Source organism: Macaca nemestrina, chromosome 1 (assembly GCF_043159975.1).
Source record: "Macaca nemestrina isolate mMacNem1 chromosome 1, mMacNem.hap1, whole genome shotgun sequence".
Taxonomy (NCBI): Eukaryota; Metazoa; Chordata; class Mammalia; order Primates; family Cercopithecidae; genus Macaca; species Macaca nemestrina.
The window spans coordinates 230,191,889-230,208,217 of NC_092125.1; the positions used below are offsets into that span (position 1 = coordinate 230,191,889).

The 16,329-nt window shown below is 51.6% G+C and overlaps 1 protein-coding gene and 1 long non-coding RNA gene across 2 annotated transcripts in view; one reads left to right on the forward strand and one right to left on the reverse strand.

Annotated features, from left to right (window-relative positions):
• The window catches only part of LOC139355630 (uncharacterized), a 28,049-nt gene extending 23,269 nt beyond the window's left edge, over positions 1 to 4,780 (reverse strand). Inside the window, exon 1 of the long non-coding RNA XR_011606420.1 lies at positions 4,653 to 4,780. This is a non-coding gene — a long non-coding RNA (uncharacterized lncRNA). The remainder of the gene's footprint in view (positions 1 to 4,652) is intronic.
• On the forward strand, positions 4,689 to 16,183 carry C1H1orf174 (chromosome 1 C1orf174 homolog). The gene is made up of 4 exons (XM_011767183.2): positions 4,689 to 4,829; positions 11,913 to 12,026; positions 14,236 to 14,724; positions 15,251 to 16,183. The coding sequence occupies exons 1-4, from the start codon at positions 4,815 to 4,817 to the stop codon at positions 15,365 to 15,367; spliced, it is 735 nt and encodes a 244-aa protein (XP_011765485.2). The 5' UTR covers positions 4,689 to 4,814; the 3' UTR covers positions 15,368 to 16,183.
• The last annotated feature ends 146 nt before the right edge of the window (positions 16,184 to 16,329 follow it).

Genomic DNA, 16,329 nt, shown 5'->3' on the forward strand with positions numbered 1-16,329 from the left:
GCTGTCCTACCGCAGGGTTATTTTTGCCCAGCTAAGTCGGGTGGACCAAGAGAATAGGAGAGGGTGGGCTATTAAGAAAACATTAGTTTAGGTCAACTCAAAGAGAACGTTTTTTTCTTTTTTATGACGAAGTCTCACTCTGTCACCCAGGCTGGAGTACAGTGGCGCGATGACATTTTAAAAGCATGCTGCAAGCTTTTTCCCCTGCCTTCTCCCTCTCTCTCTCTCTCTCTACCTATTACGTCTTTCTTTTAATTAGAAAGGGCCAGTATGCAAGAGACAACCCCTCCTCACACAGGCCACCATCTGTTGGCAGGAACACGATGTGCTCTGGCCGGGGTGGCCTCAGTTAACCGGTCTCCCGACTGCCAGTCAGTTGGAAAATCTCTTCAGCTTTCTCACTGGCCCTGCAGTGTCTGTCAAAGGCAAATACTGAGCCGGGGCACAGCAGTGTTTAAGCTGGAATCTGTGGTATGGGCAAGAATGCAAAGTTCCTCCAATCCACAATCCTCACGTTCTCTGTGTGTGTCTCACCCCCAGCCAGTCAGCCAGCCAGCCAATGTCCTCTGGGTATCACCAGCCTCCGTTAACAAAACACGGACCCTGCCTTCCGGGGACTTACAGTTCACGTTGGGGGCCAGCCACGTACAAACCGGCACAGACTTCACACACCTGCCACCATGAGTCTCCCTGTGCCCTGACCTGGCCGGGCAGGGGCACAGCTCATCAGGAATAAGAACGGAAGCAGACGCTGGGAAACTGGAAGCCGTGGCGCAGAGGTGGCTTCGGCCGAGCCTGGTTTTCTGCTCCCTCCAGGGTCTCCTGCAATTCCACATGGCAGCTTGAGGTAGAGCGGGGGAGAGAATTCAAGATTGGCTCCTCTGCCCACGCCAACACCTCCCACTTCGTCAGGAGGGGTAGCCTGTCCAGACAGGGCTCCACTGCACATTCAGCCCTGACTAGGAGGCCTTGTTTCCCCGGGGGTGGGCCTGAAAGGGGCCTGAATCCTAGAGGATGAGGGATGGAGAGGGGGCCCCAGCCACTTCCTCCCAGGATCCTCGCCTGACACCCCCAGCCCTGTGCTGTTGCCCATGTGGGCTCTCCCCCGTGGCTCTCATCACATTGCAAATGTACAATTCTGTGTGATGATTCCACGCCTGGGCTCGTGCCTGGCCCAGTCCCCAGCACACGGTGGAACCTGATACGTTGAGTGAATTAGTGGATGTGCTATGCTCTCTCTGGGATAGAGGGGGAGAAACGGGCCTGGCCCACCACGGGGTCCTGGTGGAAGAGTGCAGAACGCTACAAAAGCAGTAACCGGATGACTGAATCTGGGGGGCAAGGGGGCATCCGGGAAGGGGCCCCTGAGGACAGGAGATTTAAGCCAAGTTGAGATTTGAGGAATGGATTAGCCAGGCAAAACGTGGGCTGGGGGGCTGGGGAAAGAAGGTTTTCAGGCAGAGGGAAGTGGGGAAGAGGCTTTGCAGCGGTCAGGGGCTCAGGGAGGCAATGTGGACAGCAGAGGGGCAGGGGAGCAGGTGCTGGGACTCTGTGCGTCTGTGCGTCTGGACTCCCTGGAGCAGGGAGCGGCAACAGTGGGTAAGCTCAGGAGCCCTTCTGCACACTCATTCAACAAACAGCTGCTGGGCACCCACAGTGTGCCAGGCACCGTGCCAGGACTTACAGGCCACTCTAAGACTATGGCTCTGGATCCCAGAAGCAGGGAACACCCCAACAGCTGTGGGCCACCCACCCAGAGGAAAAGGTGAGACCAGCCGTGGGGCTTCAAAGTCTAGAATTAACAGCAACCGGCATCTGATAGGATGTGGGCAGGGCGAGAGAGACGTTCACGAATGGCCTGAGTGTCAGGCCTCAGCAGCTGGGAGGCCAGAAACCATCCTCATCCCAGACCCGGGGAGGGGACAGACCACAGTGGTGAAGTGAAGGAGAGTGCCCTTTGGGATGTTCAAGTCCACATGGCTCGGAGCCCAGAGCCCCCTTCGGGCGGGTGAGGCCAGGCAGTGAGGCGTTTACATCAACTGGCACCAACCACAAACAAGACAGGCAAACCAGCCAAGCCCCAGTGGATGAGAACTCTGAGCTCCCAAGGACTGGGAAATAAAACCACTGAACCAAGCTTATTATGAAACCAATCTCTGCGAAAATGGGACAGGCTAGGTGTTTAACAAAGTATCGCTGGCTCTCATTTTTTTCTGAACAGCTGGCAGCGATTATATTAAGTTTCCGTTTGGAATGGATTTCCTGCCAGTTACACATTTGTCTCCTCCCCTGCTGTACAACATGGGAAAAAACACGGGAGAATCGCGGGGCTGGGCTGGGAAGAGAGAGGGTACAACAGCCAGGTAGGAGCGTGTGTGAGTGTGCACACACCAGGGCTGCAAGCATCTTCACTCACTGCCGAAAGCAAAACCCCACGTGCAGTCTAATTTCAGGGCTCCATCTAATTACCAAACATCACGCTTCTAAAGAGAGTGGAGGCTGCATAGAGCTCAAGCTGGCAGGATCCTTAAATACTCTCTCTTCTCAGGCACTAAAAGGAGGCATCAGCTGCATGTCTGGGCTTTGAGGGAGTCATACCGTAAGAGCAGGCACACTGATGCTTTTGGAAGAGATTATTAATCACACCCTGCCTTGTAACAGTGCACAGAAGGACCCCAAGCAGGCCAGGATTCACAATGCAACGCAGTTCACTTTTCAACCTTTGTAGTTTAAGTGGAAAACCTAATGCTTCTAACAAAACTGCCTGATTTAAATGTTCTCACTTGCAAAAAACTAATAATGATTTTAAAAGGAAATACGACTCTCATTTATTTGCAAAGCACAGTACCAGCTGCTGGATGCGCCCTGTGCCCGAGCACCTGGGAGCCCGCCCTGGACTGGGCAGCCACGTGCAGGCGGAGAGGGGAGGAGCCAGGTGTCCTCGGCCACTGACGTGGTTTCCACCTCGCGCCCTTTTCTGAAGACACACATCCTAGAGCCCAGAGAACTCAAGGGCTGGAGGGTTTCAGGCAAGGCTGGATTTCATTTCTATGTTAAAATCCTTAAGAACAGAAAAGTGGGCCGGGAGCGGTGGCTCACGCCTGTAATCCCAGCACTTTGGGAGGCCAAGGTGGGCGGAATATTTGAGGTCAGGAGTTCAAGACCAGCCTGACCAACGTGGTGAAACCCCATCTCTACTAAAAATACAAAAATTAGCCAGGCGTGGTGGCGCGTGCCTGAAATCCCAGCCACTCATGAGGCTGAGGCAGGAGAATCGCTTGAACCCAGGAGGCGGAGGTTGCAGTGAGCTGAGATCACGCCACTGCACTCCAGCCTGGGAGACAAAGCGAGACTCCGTCTCAAATAAAAAATAAAAATAAAAAACAGAACAGTGGTCCTCAGCTTTATAAACACCTCCCTTAGCTGATGTGAAGGCCAGGATGTCAAGCAGCGGCCGAGGAGGACGCATCACAGCAGCTCAGGCCTGCTAAGGCAGTGTCTGCTGGAGGCGTGGCCGCTGTGTGTCCACCCAGACCAGATAGGGCGTGGTCACTGGAGGAGGCGTGGCCGCTGCGGGTCCACCCAGACCTGATAGGGCGTGGCCATTGGAGGAGGCGTGGCCGCTGTGTGTCCACCCAGACCTGATAGGGCGTGGCCATTGGAGGAGGCGTGGCCGCTGCGGGTCCACCCAAGCGCGCTAGGGGCGTGGCCACCAGAGGAGGCGTAGCCGCTGCGAATCCACTTTTGCCCCGGAGAGTAATCGGACAGCGGAGGGGTCAGTTCCCGCCTTGCACGTGACAGGGGGTGAAAACCTGACCCCCAGCCTGACGCCGGACCCTGGCCTCCTGGGCCCACGGACGGCCTCCACTGAGGCCCGATCCCGCCCGCGACGTGGGGGACAGCAGAGACCACCCCAACCCAAAGCGGCACCTCGCAGGGCAGCCCAGCCTGCGACAAGCGCGCAAACTTCCTCAGCGGGACCGCAGCAAGGGCAGGCCTAGGGGTCCCTCGCGCTGCTCAACGCCGCTAACCGGCGCTCAGAAACCAGCGCTCTGCGGCACTGGAGAAAGCACTTCCCGCCCTCCTACAGGCTCTTGGCCAGGGACTGCCAGGGGAGACGCCCCTCTCAAACATGGCGGCCACAGGCGCACCAGGGAAGAGCCCCTCACAAACATGGCCGTCCGCCGCTCTCAAACATGGCGGCCACAGAGGCTTCAAGGGAAGCAACCCTCACGAACATAGTTGCCTGCCCCTCTCAAACATAGCGGCCATAGGCCCACCAAGAGAAGCGCCCCTTACAAACATGGCCGTCCGCCCCTCTCAAACATGATGGCCAAAGAAGCTTCAACGCAAGTGCCCCTAAAGAACATTGTGGCCCACCCCTCTCAAAACATGGCGGCCACAGGTGCACCAAGGGAAGCGCCGTTCACGAACATGGTCGTCCGCCCCTTTCAAATATGGCAAACACAGAAGCTACAAAAAAAGCACCCCCCGCAAACATAACCTCCCAGGCCTGCCATGGGCGTGGGAAACATAGCGGCTACAGGGTTGCCAAGGGACGCGCCCTCACGAACATGGCCTGCCACAGGACGACTTACTGCTCCAGTGTCCCAGCACTGGCCCAAAGCCCGCGAGCTGCGCCCGTCACTTACGTAAAAGCCAACACTGTGGGGTCACATGACGAGGGCGCTGCGCTGTGATTGGCTCTGCTCACGTCGGACGCCGCCGCGGCGCGCTCTGCAGACTCCGGGTCGCCGCTCCGCCGGGACGCGTTGGTCCGGGGCGCGCGGTTCTTGGCTGCGGCGCTCACACTCATGAGGAGCCGGAAGGTGAGGGCTGGTGCTCGGCAACAGCTGCGCTGGACAGGGCGGGGACTCCGGGCCACCTGCTGTCTGGAGAGCCGGGGCGGGGTCACGGGGTGCCTGTGACCTAGGAACGGCCTCCGCTTGGGCCTCGCCCCCGGGAGAAGCGGGGGGCTCCAGGCCACGCTCCCGGGAGAAGGGGCGCTCCCAGACCACGCCCCCGGGAGAAGGGAGGGGCTCCAGGGCAGGGTCCCGGGAGAAGGAGGGCTCCCAGGTCACGCCCCTGGGAAAGGGGGAATCCGGGCCACGCCCCCGCGAGAAGGGGCGCTCCCAGGCCACACCCCCAGGAGAAGGGGAGCTCCCAGGCCACGCACCGGGGAGAATGGGGACCCCGGGCCACGCCTTAGGGAGAAATGGAGCTCAGAGGTCACGTCCCCGGGAAAAGGGGCCTCCCAGGTTATCGCCCCCCGCAGAAGGGGGGCTCCGGGCCATGCCCCCAGGAGAAGGGGAGCTCCCAGGCCACGCTGCCGGGAGAAGGGGGCTCCGGTCCACGCCCTCGGGAGAAGTGGAGCTCACAGGTCACGTCCCGGGGAGAAGGGGGCCTCCCAGGCCACGCCCCCTTGAAGGGAGATTTCAGGCCACTTTCCCAGGAAGGTGGAGTGCCCTCTCCAGAACTGGTTTCAACTCCTGGTAGTGCTGGATGCTGCGGAGCTGAGTTTGTGCCCCTCAACTGCTGCCACTCCAGTGGAGGTCACACAGCGTGTGACCTCAGGTTGGCCCCATGTACTTAATGTGCTAAAAGTGGGGTGATGTGGGATCCACCCAGAGGGTGGTGAGGATTGAAGGGGGGTGCCAGTGTCTGGCAAGGGGCAAGTGCTTACCGCGTGGGTGTAACTGTTAAAGGTGAAAGACCCTTTTCACAGTGCACTTGGCGCGGGTCCAGGTCCACCTGGGAGGTTCTGAGCTGCTTGGAGGCTTTCTCCTGGTTTGTTCAAATGGAGTGACCACTTGTGAATTCCAACTCCTTTTACTATTTTTAATCTTTGAACCAAAACTAGGCAGCATACATTTGGATCTTTTTTAAAACCCAGTCTGGTAGTTTCTGCCTTTTGATTGAATTGTTTAGCCCGTGCACATTTAATATTATTGATATACTGTAGTTAGGTTTACATATGCTATTTTACTTTTTCTTTACTTTATACAAGTCTGTCTTTTTCTTCCCCTATTCCTTCTTTAAGTGGATTAAAGTGAATATTTTCTAATGTAGCATTTTAATTTAATGATTTTTTAACTACATTTCTTGAGTTTTTTCCAGTGCTTGCTCTGTGTTTTACCGTATACATCTTAATCTTCATACTCTCCATATACATCTTAAGCTTCAGATTTGTACTAGGTTAATTCCAAGTGATAAGGAAAAGTTACCGTTATAGGTTATTTTTGTGGTATTTTGTTATATGTATTACATCTGATAATGTTACAAACTCAACAATACAGTGTGATCATTATTACTTTCTGTCTGTGGTCATTTCCTCAACCAGTAGGGCTTTGCCTTCACCCACTTTCTTTGTTTTGTTATTGGCAAATATAGTACACGTCTGTATATATTACATACAAGTTATTGTATACAATTGCTTTTTAAAATTATGAGAAGGAGGTAGAAAAATAGGCATTCAAACTATCTTTATAAGAACATAATTACCTTTACTGGTGCTGTTTGTGTGGGCGTGTGTGGGTTTGAATTACTGTCTGGGGTCACTTGCTTTCAGCCTGACGAACTTCTTTTAGTATTTCTTGTAAAGTGAGTTTTTATTTTGTTTTTTTGTTTTGAGACCAGAGTCTCGCTCTGTTGCCCAGGCTGGAGTGCAGAGATGTGATCTCAGCCAACTGCAGCCTCCACCTCCCAGGTTCAAGTGATTCTCACCTCAGCCTCTGGAACTGCTGGGATTACAGGAGCCCGCCCCTACACCTGGCTAATTTTTGTATTTTTACTGGAGATGGGGTTTCACCATGTTGACCAGGCTGGTCTAAAACTCCTGACCTCAGGTGATCCACCACCTCAGCCTCCCAAAGTGCTGGGATTACAGGCATAAGCCACCATGCCCAGCCCATTTTTGAAGTATAGCTTTGCTGGATATAGGATTCTTGGTTAACAGGTTTGTTTGAGTACTTTGAATATGTTTGAATATTCTCCATTGTTTCAGTCAGTGGTTCATTTATTGAGGTTCCCTTCTAAGTGGCTTTCTTCTTGTGGCTTTCAAGATTTTGTTCTCTTGTGGCTTTCAAGATTTTACCTTTGATCTTTGTATTTTTTCAGTGATGTGTCTGTGGATCTCTTTGCATGTATCCTATTTGGAGTTCAGTTCATTAAGATTCCTGGATATGGGGTCAGGTGCGGTGGCTCACACCTGTAATCCCAGCACTTTGGGAGGCCGAGGCAGGCAGATCACAAGGTCAGGAGATCAAGACCATCCTGGCTAACGTGGTGAAACCCCGTCTCTACTAAAAATACAAAAAAGTATCCAGGCGTGGTGGTATACACCTGTACTCCCAGCTACTCAGGAGGCTGAGGCAGGAGAATGGCGTGAACCCAGGAGGCGGAACTTGAAGTGAGCCAAGATTACACCACTGCACTCCAGCCTGGGTGACAGAGCGAGACTCCGTCTCAAAACAAAACAAAACAAAACAAACAAAAAAAAGATTCCTGGATATGTAGGTTAATGTTTTTCTATAAATTTGAGAAGTTCTCAGCTGTTATTTCTTCAAATACTTTTTCTGCTCCTTTGTCTTTACATTTTTGTGGTTCTTATTATGTGTGTGTTAGTGCACTTAATGGTGTCCAGCATTTCTCTGCGCCTTGCTTTATTTTTCTTCATTCTTTTTTTTCTGTGTTCTTCAGCGTGCATAATCTATCGATCTACCTTCAAGTTTGCTTATCCTGCCAGTTCATATCTACTATTGAACCCTTCCAGTGAATTTTGTTATTTCAGGTTTTATACTTTTCTACTCCAGAATTTCCATTTGGTTTTTAAGTAATTTCTCTTTATTGATAGTCTCTTTGATGCAACATTATCTTATCTTTCTTCTTTATTCATGATCTTGATCTTGTTTATCATGGCTAACTTGTCCTTTATATATGTATAAATCTAACATCTGGTCACTCTCACAGACAGCTTCTGTGGCCTGCTTTTATTCCAGTGTGTGAGTCTACTTTTCTGTTTCTTTGAGTGCTTCATAATTTTTTGTTGGAATTCTGTCTTCATAATTTTTTTGACATTTTAGATAATATATTTTAGCAATTCTGGGTACTGTCCACAACCCTGGGGCTTGTCATTGTTGATATGCTTCTTTGTTTAGCAACTGAGTAGATTGTTTTGATATATGTTTCCCCTGCCACCCAGGCTGGAGTGCAGTGGTGTAATCTTGGCTCACTTCAAGTTCCGCCTCGCGGGTTCACGCCATTCTCCTGCCTCTGATATTGCTGGTGGGGGGTGGCACCCAGCTTTGGGTATGCCCACAGCCATCCTGGATGACGGTGGTTTTAGCGGGGTCCTTTTCCTCTTTCCCTGACCACATCCAGCTGTTAAACTTCACTAATGCCAGCTTATTGTGCTGTTCTCAGCAACAGCCTAGGCATAAGTTGCTCTGCAAACTAATCCAATCAAATTGTGGCTTCTTTGAAGGGATATTTTCTAAGGTCAGTGTTTGATTAGTTTGTTCTAGGCCCAAGAGGGCTCCTCCCAGCCATGGTAGTCTCTGGTTCTCTTCTGCAAACTAGTTGGCCTACAACTTGGCCTATTGCTTGATTCTCCACTGCCCCTACTCCTTCATCACAGCCTCCACTGTTCTTGAGCAAGCTCCCTTAGGCTTGAACTTCTCCACATTCCATTGCAGTGAATTTGGTGCCTTTGGGGAGACTTAAGAACTGTCTGTTTAGTTGCCTGCCTCTCACCCCAGGCAGAGCCTCTGAGCCAGGGCCATGCAGCTGAGGACAGTAATAGGCTTCTCTCTGAATGGGGGTTGGGGGAGCCAGCAGCAGCCTGAGATCCCCCAAGTTTGCCTCCCCCGGCCTGGAACCACCTTACATCTGGGACAAGGTTGATGGGGCCCCAGTCTTCTTGGTTCACTGGGCGGAGCCTCCGGCAGAGGCTCAAACCTGCTGTAGAACGGAGCCAAGGTGAAGCCTCCATTCTATAAATAGGGTCTGAGCAGAAAGGAATTCCCCTCTTCTCAATCCTACTCACTCAGGACCTAGTCTCAGCCACAGGTGGGATGAGAGCAGAAAGGGAAGCACTGCTGTCCTGCCTCTCCTGGGAAGAAACCCCGCCGCCTGGGAGCTGGGGAGGTGGCCCTGTGTTCTTGACTGAAGCAGGATGGCGCTTAAATGCCACAGACTCTCCATGTCCTTACCGAATGTATGTAGGTGTTCCGGAGCGAGTGTTTCTTCATTTGCTGGGTTCCCATAGGACCATTTCCAAAGGCTCTCTAAGTGGCTGTTGGGGGACTGCTCATCACCTTCTCTGAGTAGGAGGTCAGTGAAGCTCCTCAGGCCATCATGCTGAAGTCAGTCTCGGCCAGCCCTTTTGGGGAAACCGTGTTTCATGTCGTAGTCAGTCTCGGCCATCCCTTTTGGAGAAACCGTGTTTGTGCTTCTGACATACCAGTTATTAAACAATGTACTAGAATCAGGAGAATCTCAGTGATGAGAAAGTCTTTCCTTTTTTGGACTGCGGGAGCAATCCAAGCTGCCCAACTGCAGAGCAGGAATCTGCAAGCGAGACTGTGACCAATTTCTGACATTTTGGAGTTGACACCTTGGAGGTGGTTAATCCATGATGAAACTGAAGCTAAGCTGCTCTCGTATTTTGGCTCCTGTCAATCCAGAGGGGACAGCAAATGGCCTGCTCAGGTGTCTGTAACAGCCCATGCTTCCAGGCCCACCAGATCGTCTGGCTTTTCTCTGCGGAAGGGGCCGAAAGGTCCACCTGATGAACCTGTTGCACGCAAAAAGTTCAGAACCACTGCTGCCAAGATGCTGACAGAAACTTGAGAAGCACCTGCTGTGGGAAAAGACCTGCAGGCCTAGAACACGGAGCGGGTGACAGCTTCTTCATTTCAGTCCTCACCTCAGGCAGCTTTTGGGGGTCGTATCTAGGGTGAGCTGTTGTGATGGAACAGAGATTTGGAGGCCAGGCATCACTTGTGTAACCTCATAAGCTCCTCACCCAAGTCGTCCTCATCTGAAATGGGCGTGCCACCCCTTTAAAGCTGCTCAGGCACCGAGGCGGGCTCCCCACACAGCATACTCCGCGCAGAGCAGCAAAGTGCCCGGAGGAGGACTCACAGCGAGGAGGAGAGGAGGGTCAGTGACTTTCTAGGACAGAGATGTCCTTTCCCTGCAGTGACGTTTTAGGGAGACGGGCGTGTTTAGGACCCGGTGGGAGGATTTTGATGAGAGATGTTTATGGCAACTCTTAGCAAGTTCTGTAACCTCTGTTGCCTCAGTCCCCTTGGTGTAACTGTAACCATGACATCTGCGGGGCTCTCAGCAAAGCCCTGCCCTTGTAAGAGGACGGAGGCCCAGCCCCTCCATGTGCTGTGGTAGCAGGCACTTCACCCAGCCTGTGGGTACCTGGTGTGTCCTGTGTACAGCCGGCAGGTGTCCTGGCCTCTGGTGGGCTGCTGCCTGCTCTTCTCCCTCCTGTTTCAGACGCACACTCTCACTGCCACAGTATCACGAGGCCTTGGAGCTGCCACCCCATAGGGCTTCTGGAGCTGTCTTGGGCTATGGAGTGCATGGCAGAGACAGATTATTTCTATTTTTTTTTCCTTTATTTCTCTTATCTGCTGTTGGGCAGGGCGCTCTTCATCCGTCCCCTTCTGGGTTCCAGTTCTAGGACCTGTTGGCAGCAGCTCCTGGGCCTTTCCTGGTCACGTCAACCTGCATTGCTCCTGTTTATTGCTTCTACTACTCACACTCCTTCCTTTCGAGTTTTCTAAGTGCAGTGTGATATTCTGGACTGGATTCTGGAACAGAAGAACAGTTCATGGAGAAACTGATAAAATACAAATAAAATCTGTAGTTTAGTGAAGAGTACTATACTGTCGCTTAGTTTTTAATGTTGACAATGTCCTGTAGTTGTTTAACATTAGTGGAAGCTGAGTGAAGGCTACATGGCAACTCTCTGTACTGTTTTACTATTATTATTTTTTCACAGACATGGTCTTACTCTGTCACCTGAGTGGAGTGCAGTGGTGCAGTCATAGCTCACTGCAGCCTCAAACTCCTGGGATCAAGCGATCCTCTCACCTCAGCCTCTCACGTAGCTGGAACTAGAGGTGCACACCACCACACCTGGCTAATTTTTTTTTTAATTTTTTTAAAGATGGGATCTCGCTGTGTTGCCCAGGCTGGTCTTGAACTCCTGGGCTCAAGCAGTCCTCCTACCTCAGCCTCCGAAGTAGCTGGGATTACAGGTATGAGCTATCACACCACTTTCTTTGTACTATTTTTTGCAACTTTTCTGAAAACCGAAAATTATTCCTCAATAGTTATTTTGAATGTTATGTCTTTAATTAATTTCTTTTTTGTTATTAGAAGAGTTTGCTTTTCATTCAGGATAAAAGAGAGGTGGACCAGTTTGTTAATGTTAAGATTTGTGAAACAGGAGCTAGCTGCTTTCAACTGATAGAATAGAACTCTAATTTGAGGGAGAGAAACTTTGGTTTCCTCATGTTACCTTTTTCTAAGAACTTTGACAATGTATAAAAGTTGGAGATCCTTCTAAGGAAGGCATGTGCTGCTTATTCTAAATGCTTCGAAGTTGACTTAATTCCCACTAATGGACAAATGGTGGTTACTGGAAACATACAAGGTAAGGGGGACAGATTGTCCCAAGCCTCCGAGATCGTGGAAAGAGTAGATCCTGTATCCTAATCCCAGGCACAGTTTGGTTTGGATTTACACATTCGGGCCACAGCTGTCTCCACAAAGATGATAAAATCCTGGAGTGGGAGGGGCCGTCTTCGGGTGTTCTTTAGGTGGGAAGTTCTCGTCTGCACGGTCACGCCGCCTTCCTGAGATCGCTCTCTGAGTGGCTCTCCATCTGTCAGCTCACAGGTGCAGTGCGGTCTTCGGCGCGCTTGAAAGCACGAAGTTGTTCGGCAGCCGGGTTGGCCTCTGCCCAGGAAGCCGCTGGTTCCACGTCTGCCAAGACAGCATGTCTGGTGAGCCCTGTTACCATGGAGAACGCCAAGATCCTGACTCGAGGGTCCATTTTTATACAAAATTGCCACGCCAAGATGTGTTGCTTTATAAAAATATCGAATGTTACTTGTCTGCCAGAGGGGGACTATTTCAGAAGAAAAGGTGGCAGCACTGTAATTGCCTTCAGAGAAAGACACACTTGGCAGGCCGGGGCTGACTTTCCTAGCACCTCCCCACCCATATGTATGTCTAGACCAGGCTCTGATCCTAGCACTGCACACCCGTGTGTGTGTCTAGACCCGGGCTCTGATCCTAGCACCTGCCCGCCCGTGTGTGTGTGTCTAGACCCAGGCTCTGATGCTAGCACCTGCACACCCATGTGTGTGTCTAGACCCGGGCTCTGATGCTAGCACCTGCACACCCATGTGTGTGTCTAGACCCGGGCTCTGATGCTAGCACCTCCCCACCCGTGTGTGTGTGTGTCTAGACCCAGGCTCTGATGCTAGCACCTGCCCACCCGTGTGTGTGTCTAGACCTGGGCTGTGATCCTAGCACCTACCCACCCATGTGTGTGTCTAGACCAGGCTCTGATCCTAGCACTGCACACCCGTGTGTGTGTCTAGACCCGGGCTCTGATGCTAGCACCTGCCCGCCCGTGTGTGTGTGTCTAGACCCAGGCTCTGATGCTAGCACCTGCCCACCCGTGTGTGTGTCTAGACCCGGGCTCTGATGCTAGCACCTGCCCACCCATGTGTGTGTCTAGACCAGGCTCTGATCCTAGCACCTGCACACTCGTGTGTGTGTCTAGACCCGGGCTCTGATCCTAGCACCTGCCCACCTGTGTGTGTGTGTCTAGACCCGGGCTCTGATCCTAGCACCTCCCCACCCGTGTGTGTGTGTCTAGACCCAGGCTCTGATGCTAGCACCTGCCCACCTGTGTGTGTGTGTCTAGACCCGGGCTCTGATCCTAGCACCTCCCCACCCGTGTGTGTGTGTCTAGATCCAGGCTCTGATGCTAGCACCTGCCCACCTGTGTGTGTGAGTCTAGACCCGGGCTCTGATCCTAGCACCTCCCCACCCGTGTGTGTGTGTCTAGACCCAGGCTCTGATGCTAGCACCTGCCCACCTATGTGTGTGTCTAGACCCGGGCTGTGATCCTAGCACCTGCCCACCTATGTGTGTGTCTAGAACTAGGCTCTGATGCTAGCACCTGCCCACCTATGTGTGTGTCTAGACCTGGGCTCTGATCCTAGCACCTGCCCACCCGTGTGTGTGTCTAGACCGGGCTCTGATCCTAGCACCTGCACACCCGTGTGTGTGTCTAGACCCGGGCTCTGATCCTAGCACCTCCCCACCCAGGTATGTGTGTCTAGACCCAGGCTCTGATGCTAGCACCTGCCCACCCGTGTGTGTGTCTAGACCAGGCTCTGATCCTAGCACCTGCCCACCCGTGTGTGTGTCTAGACCAGGCTCTGATACTAGCACTGCCCACCCGTGTGTGTGTCTAGACCCAGCTCTGAGGCCACTTGTGCTCATTGCTCTGTTCTTAGGTGGGCTGTCGAGTCATGCTGGCCCATTGCCGTGCAGCCTCACCCCCAGAGGCTTGAAGAGAAAGGCAGAGTGGGTGGGGAAAGGAATCTCATGCCGTCTGCCGTCCACCCCAGCCCAGCCGTCACTTCCGAGGAGTGAGTTCCTGAACTTCCCGGTGAAGTAGAGCCGCTTCCCGGAGCCCAAGCTGAGGGGCTGGGACTTGGCCATATGCCAGCATGTAGCACAGAGCTTTGCTCATAATGAGGTGCTTGGTAAAATTTTGTCAAAGTCAATTTAACAAATATTTCTTGAGCACCTACTGTGTGCCAAGCCCTAATCGGTGAATAAAGCAAAGACCCCTTCCTTCCCAGAGCTTATGCCCTAGCAGAAGTGAATGAAAGCTGGGCTCTTTTATTGTAATTGTGTAACATATAAATGTGTGCTTCAGAATTCGCCTCAGGAGCTGTAACACCACTAGGGAAACTGAAAGTGTAGGAGTGATGTGGGGTGTGTCTAAATTCAGTCTCCCTTGTATTTTGTCCCTTGGTGGCAGAACAGTGAAATGGGGATCTGTGAAAGTTGTGGTCACAGCATCTTCATCATTTCAGATGTGAGAAGAAATACTAGCCTCTGGATTGAATCCTGTTTTATTTGCTAGATGTGTCTGGTTCCCCTTACTTTTTTTTTTTTCCTTGACAGACTTCCTCATCCCACAAAGCCACAGACAGGCGAACGTCCAAGAAGTTCAAATGTGACAAAGGTCATCTTGTGAAGTCAGAATTACAGAAGCTTGTCCCTAAGAATGACAGTGCTTCTTTGCCAAAAGTGACACCTGAGGCCCCTTGTAAAAATGAGTTTGCTGAAAGCAGTGCCTTGCTTCCAGGCAGCGAGGCTGGCGTTTCCGTGCAGCGGGGGGTTGCAAGTCTTCCCCTCGGTGGCTGCAGAGTTGTGAGTGACTCCCGCTTAGCAAAGGCTAAAGACGGCCTGTCCGTGCCGAAGCACAGTGCTGGGTCAGGAGCAGAAGAATCCAATAGCAGCTCCACTGTGCAGAAGCAGAACGAGCCAGGGCTAGAGACAGAGGACGTGCAGAAGCCACCACTTCAGATGGACAACAGTATCTTTCTGGATGACGACAGCAATCAGCCAATGCCCGTGAGCCGGTTCTTTGGAAACGTTGAGCTCATGCAGGTAAGGGCGGCGCCTTCCTCCTCCCGTGGGTACTCAGGCAGCCAGCCGCACTTTCAAGTCACACACTCCCCACTCAGTGCAGGTAAATAATGCCTCGACACAACATTAAACATAAATTAATCATTTTAACCCACGAGGAGAAAATGAAAACATTGGCTAATTGGGGGCCCTCCCTCCATCTCCCGAGCTGAGAATCACTGCCATTGGGAAAGGCGGCGGTGGGAGGGGGTCTCCCGCAGCCACAGGTGTGTTTCCATGAAATCAGGTTTGTGGTTTTTTTGAACATCCACCCCACACTTGCTGTTGCTTTCTTTTGTTTTGAACCCAGCATCTTTCCTTCTTTTTACCCGATCAGCCCAGTAGGGAGGAAGCTCTCACCTAGAGGTGAATGCTGGGACTCAGGCGTTTTCACGCGTCTGAAAGGGAAGAGCGCTTTGCGAGCCCCAGAGCTGCTGGATGGGGCACGCTGCAGATGCGGGTGCAGATGTGTGTTGCTCATGACTGAAGCCATGTTTTCTTCTCTAAGGACCTCCCACCTGCGTCTTCATCGTGTCCTTCAATGAGCAGACGAGAGTTCAGAAAAATGCATTTCAGAGCCAAAGATGATGATGATGATGATGATGATGATGATGCAGAAATGTAGAGACCATACAAAATGATGTCCTTGCCCTATTTCATACCATTAACAATTTGACAGTTTAGCACATTACAAGATTTATATAAAATGTATCTCCAAGAGAATGTCTTAATCAGACTTCAGAACTGACCCATCAAAGTCAATAGTGCAAAGCACTGAATACCTGTGGAGGATACACTCATGGGAACTCAAACTCAGACAGTCTTTGAGGTTGCAAAGCTGCTGTACTGTACCAATGTCCTTTCTTTTTTTTTTTTTTTTTTCTTGAAGACAGAGTTTCTTGTCGCCCAGGCTGGAATGCAATGGCGCCATCTCGGCTCACTGCAACCTCCACCTCCCAGGTTCAAGTGATTCTCTTGCCTCAGCCTCCTGAGTAGCTGAGATTACAGGCGTGCGCCACCATGCCCAGCTAGTTTTTGTATTATTAGTAGACACAGGGGTTTCACCATGTTGGCCAGGCTGGTCTCAAACTGCTGACCTCAGGTGATCCGCCTGCCTCAGCCTCCCAAAGTGCTGGGACGACAGGTGTGAGCCACCATGCCCGGCCAGTGTCCTTGTACACGTACATACATGGTGATGGCTTGAGTCAGCTGCAGGGCAGTGGGCTCAGTGAGAGGGATTTTTGTAAAGACAGCTCTTCACTTCAGCTCAGTAGCTTTGGTCATAGGCAAGTTTGTTTTCCATTATCATAATTTGATCATGCTTGTGATGAATTCAATGCTAGTTCTTAAAGAACTCTTATTTCTGTATGCAGAGCTAACATTTACTTTGGAAATTTTGCAAAATACATGTAAGAAAGAAATAAAATATATTTTGAAAATACTTTGAAAGCAGTCGTATGTTCTAAAACTGGATTCCTTTCTCAATGCCTGGGAGCTGAGGGGAGGAAGTGCATCCTGCCTCAGTGTCCTGCTCCCAAATGTTCGTAAGGCTGGGTCCATCTCTTTTTTTTTTTTTTTTTGAGACTG

Bases quoted from the DNA above. Each gene is read 5' to 3' on its own strand.
- C1H1orf174 (XM_011767183.2), top strand. The intron at 12,027-14,235 runs GTGAGCCCTGTT...TTTCCTTGACAG, and splicing joins CTGCCAAGACAGCATGTCTG to ACTTCCTCATCCCACAAAGC. The intron at 14,725-15,250 runs GTAAGGGCGGCG...TTCTTCTCTAAG, and splicing joins GAAACGTTGAGCTCATGCAG to GACCTCCCACCTGCGTCTTC.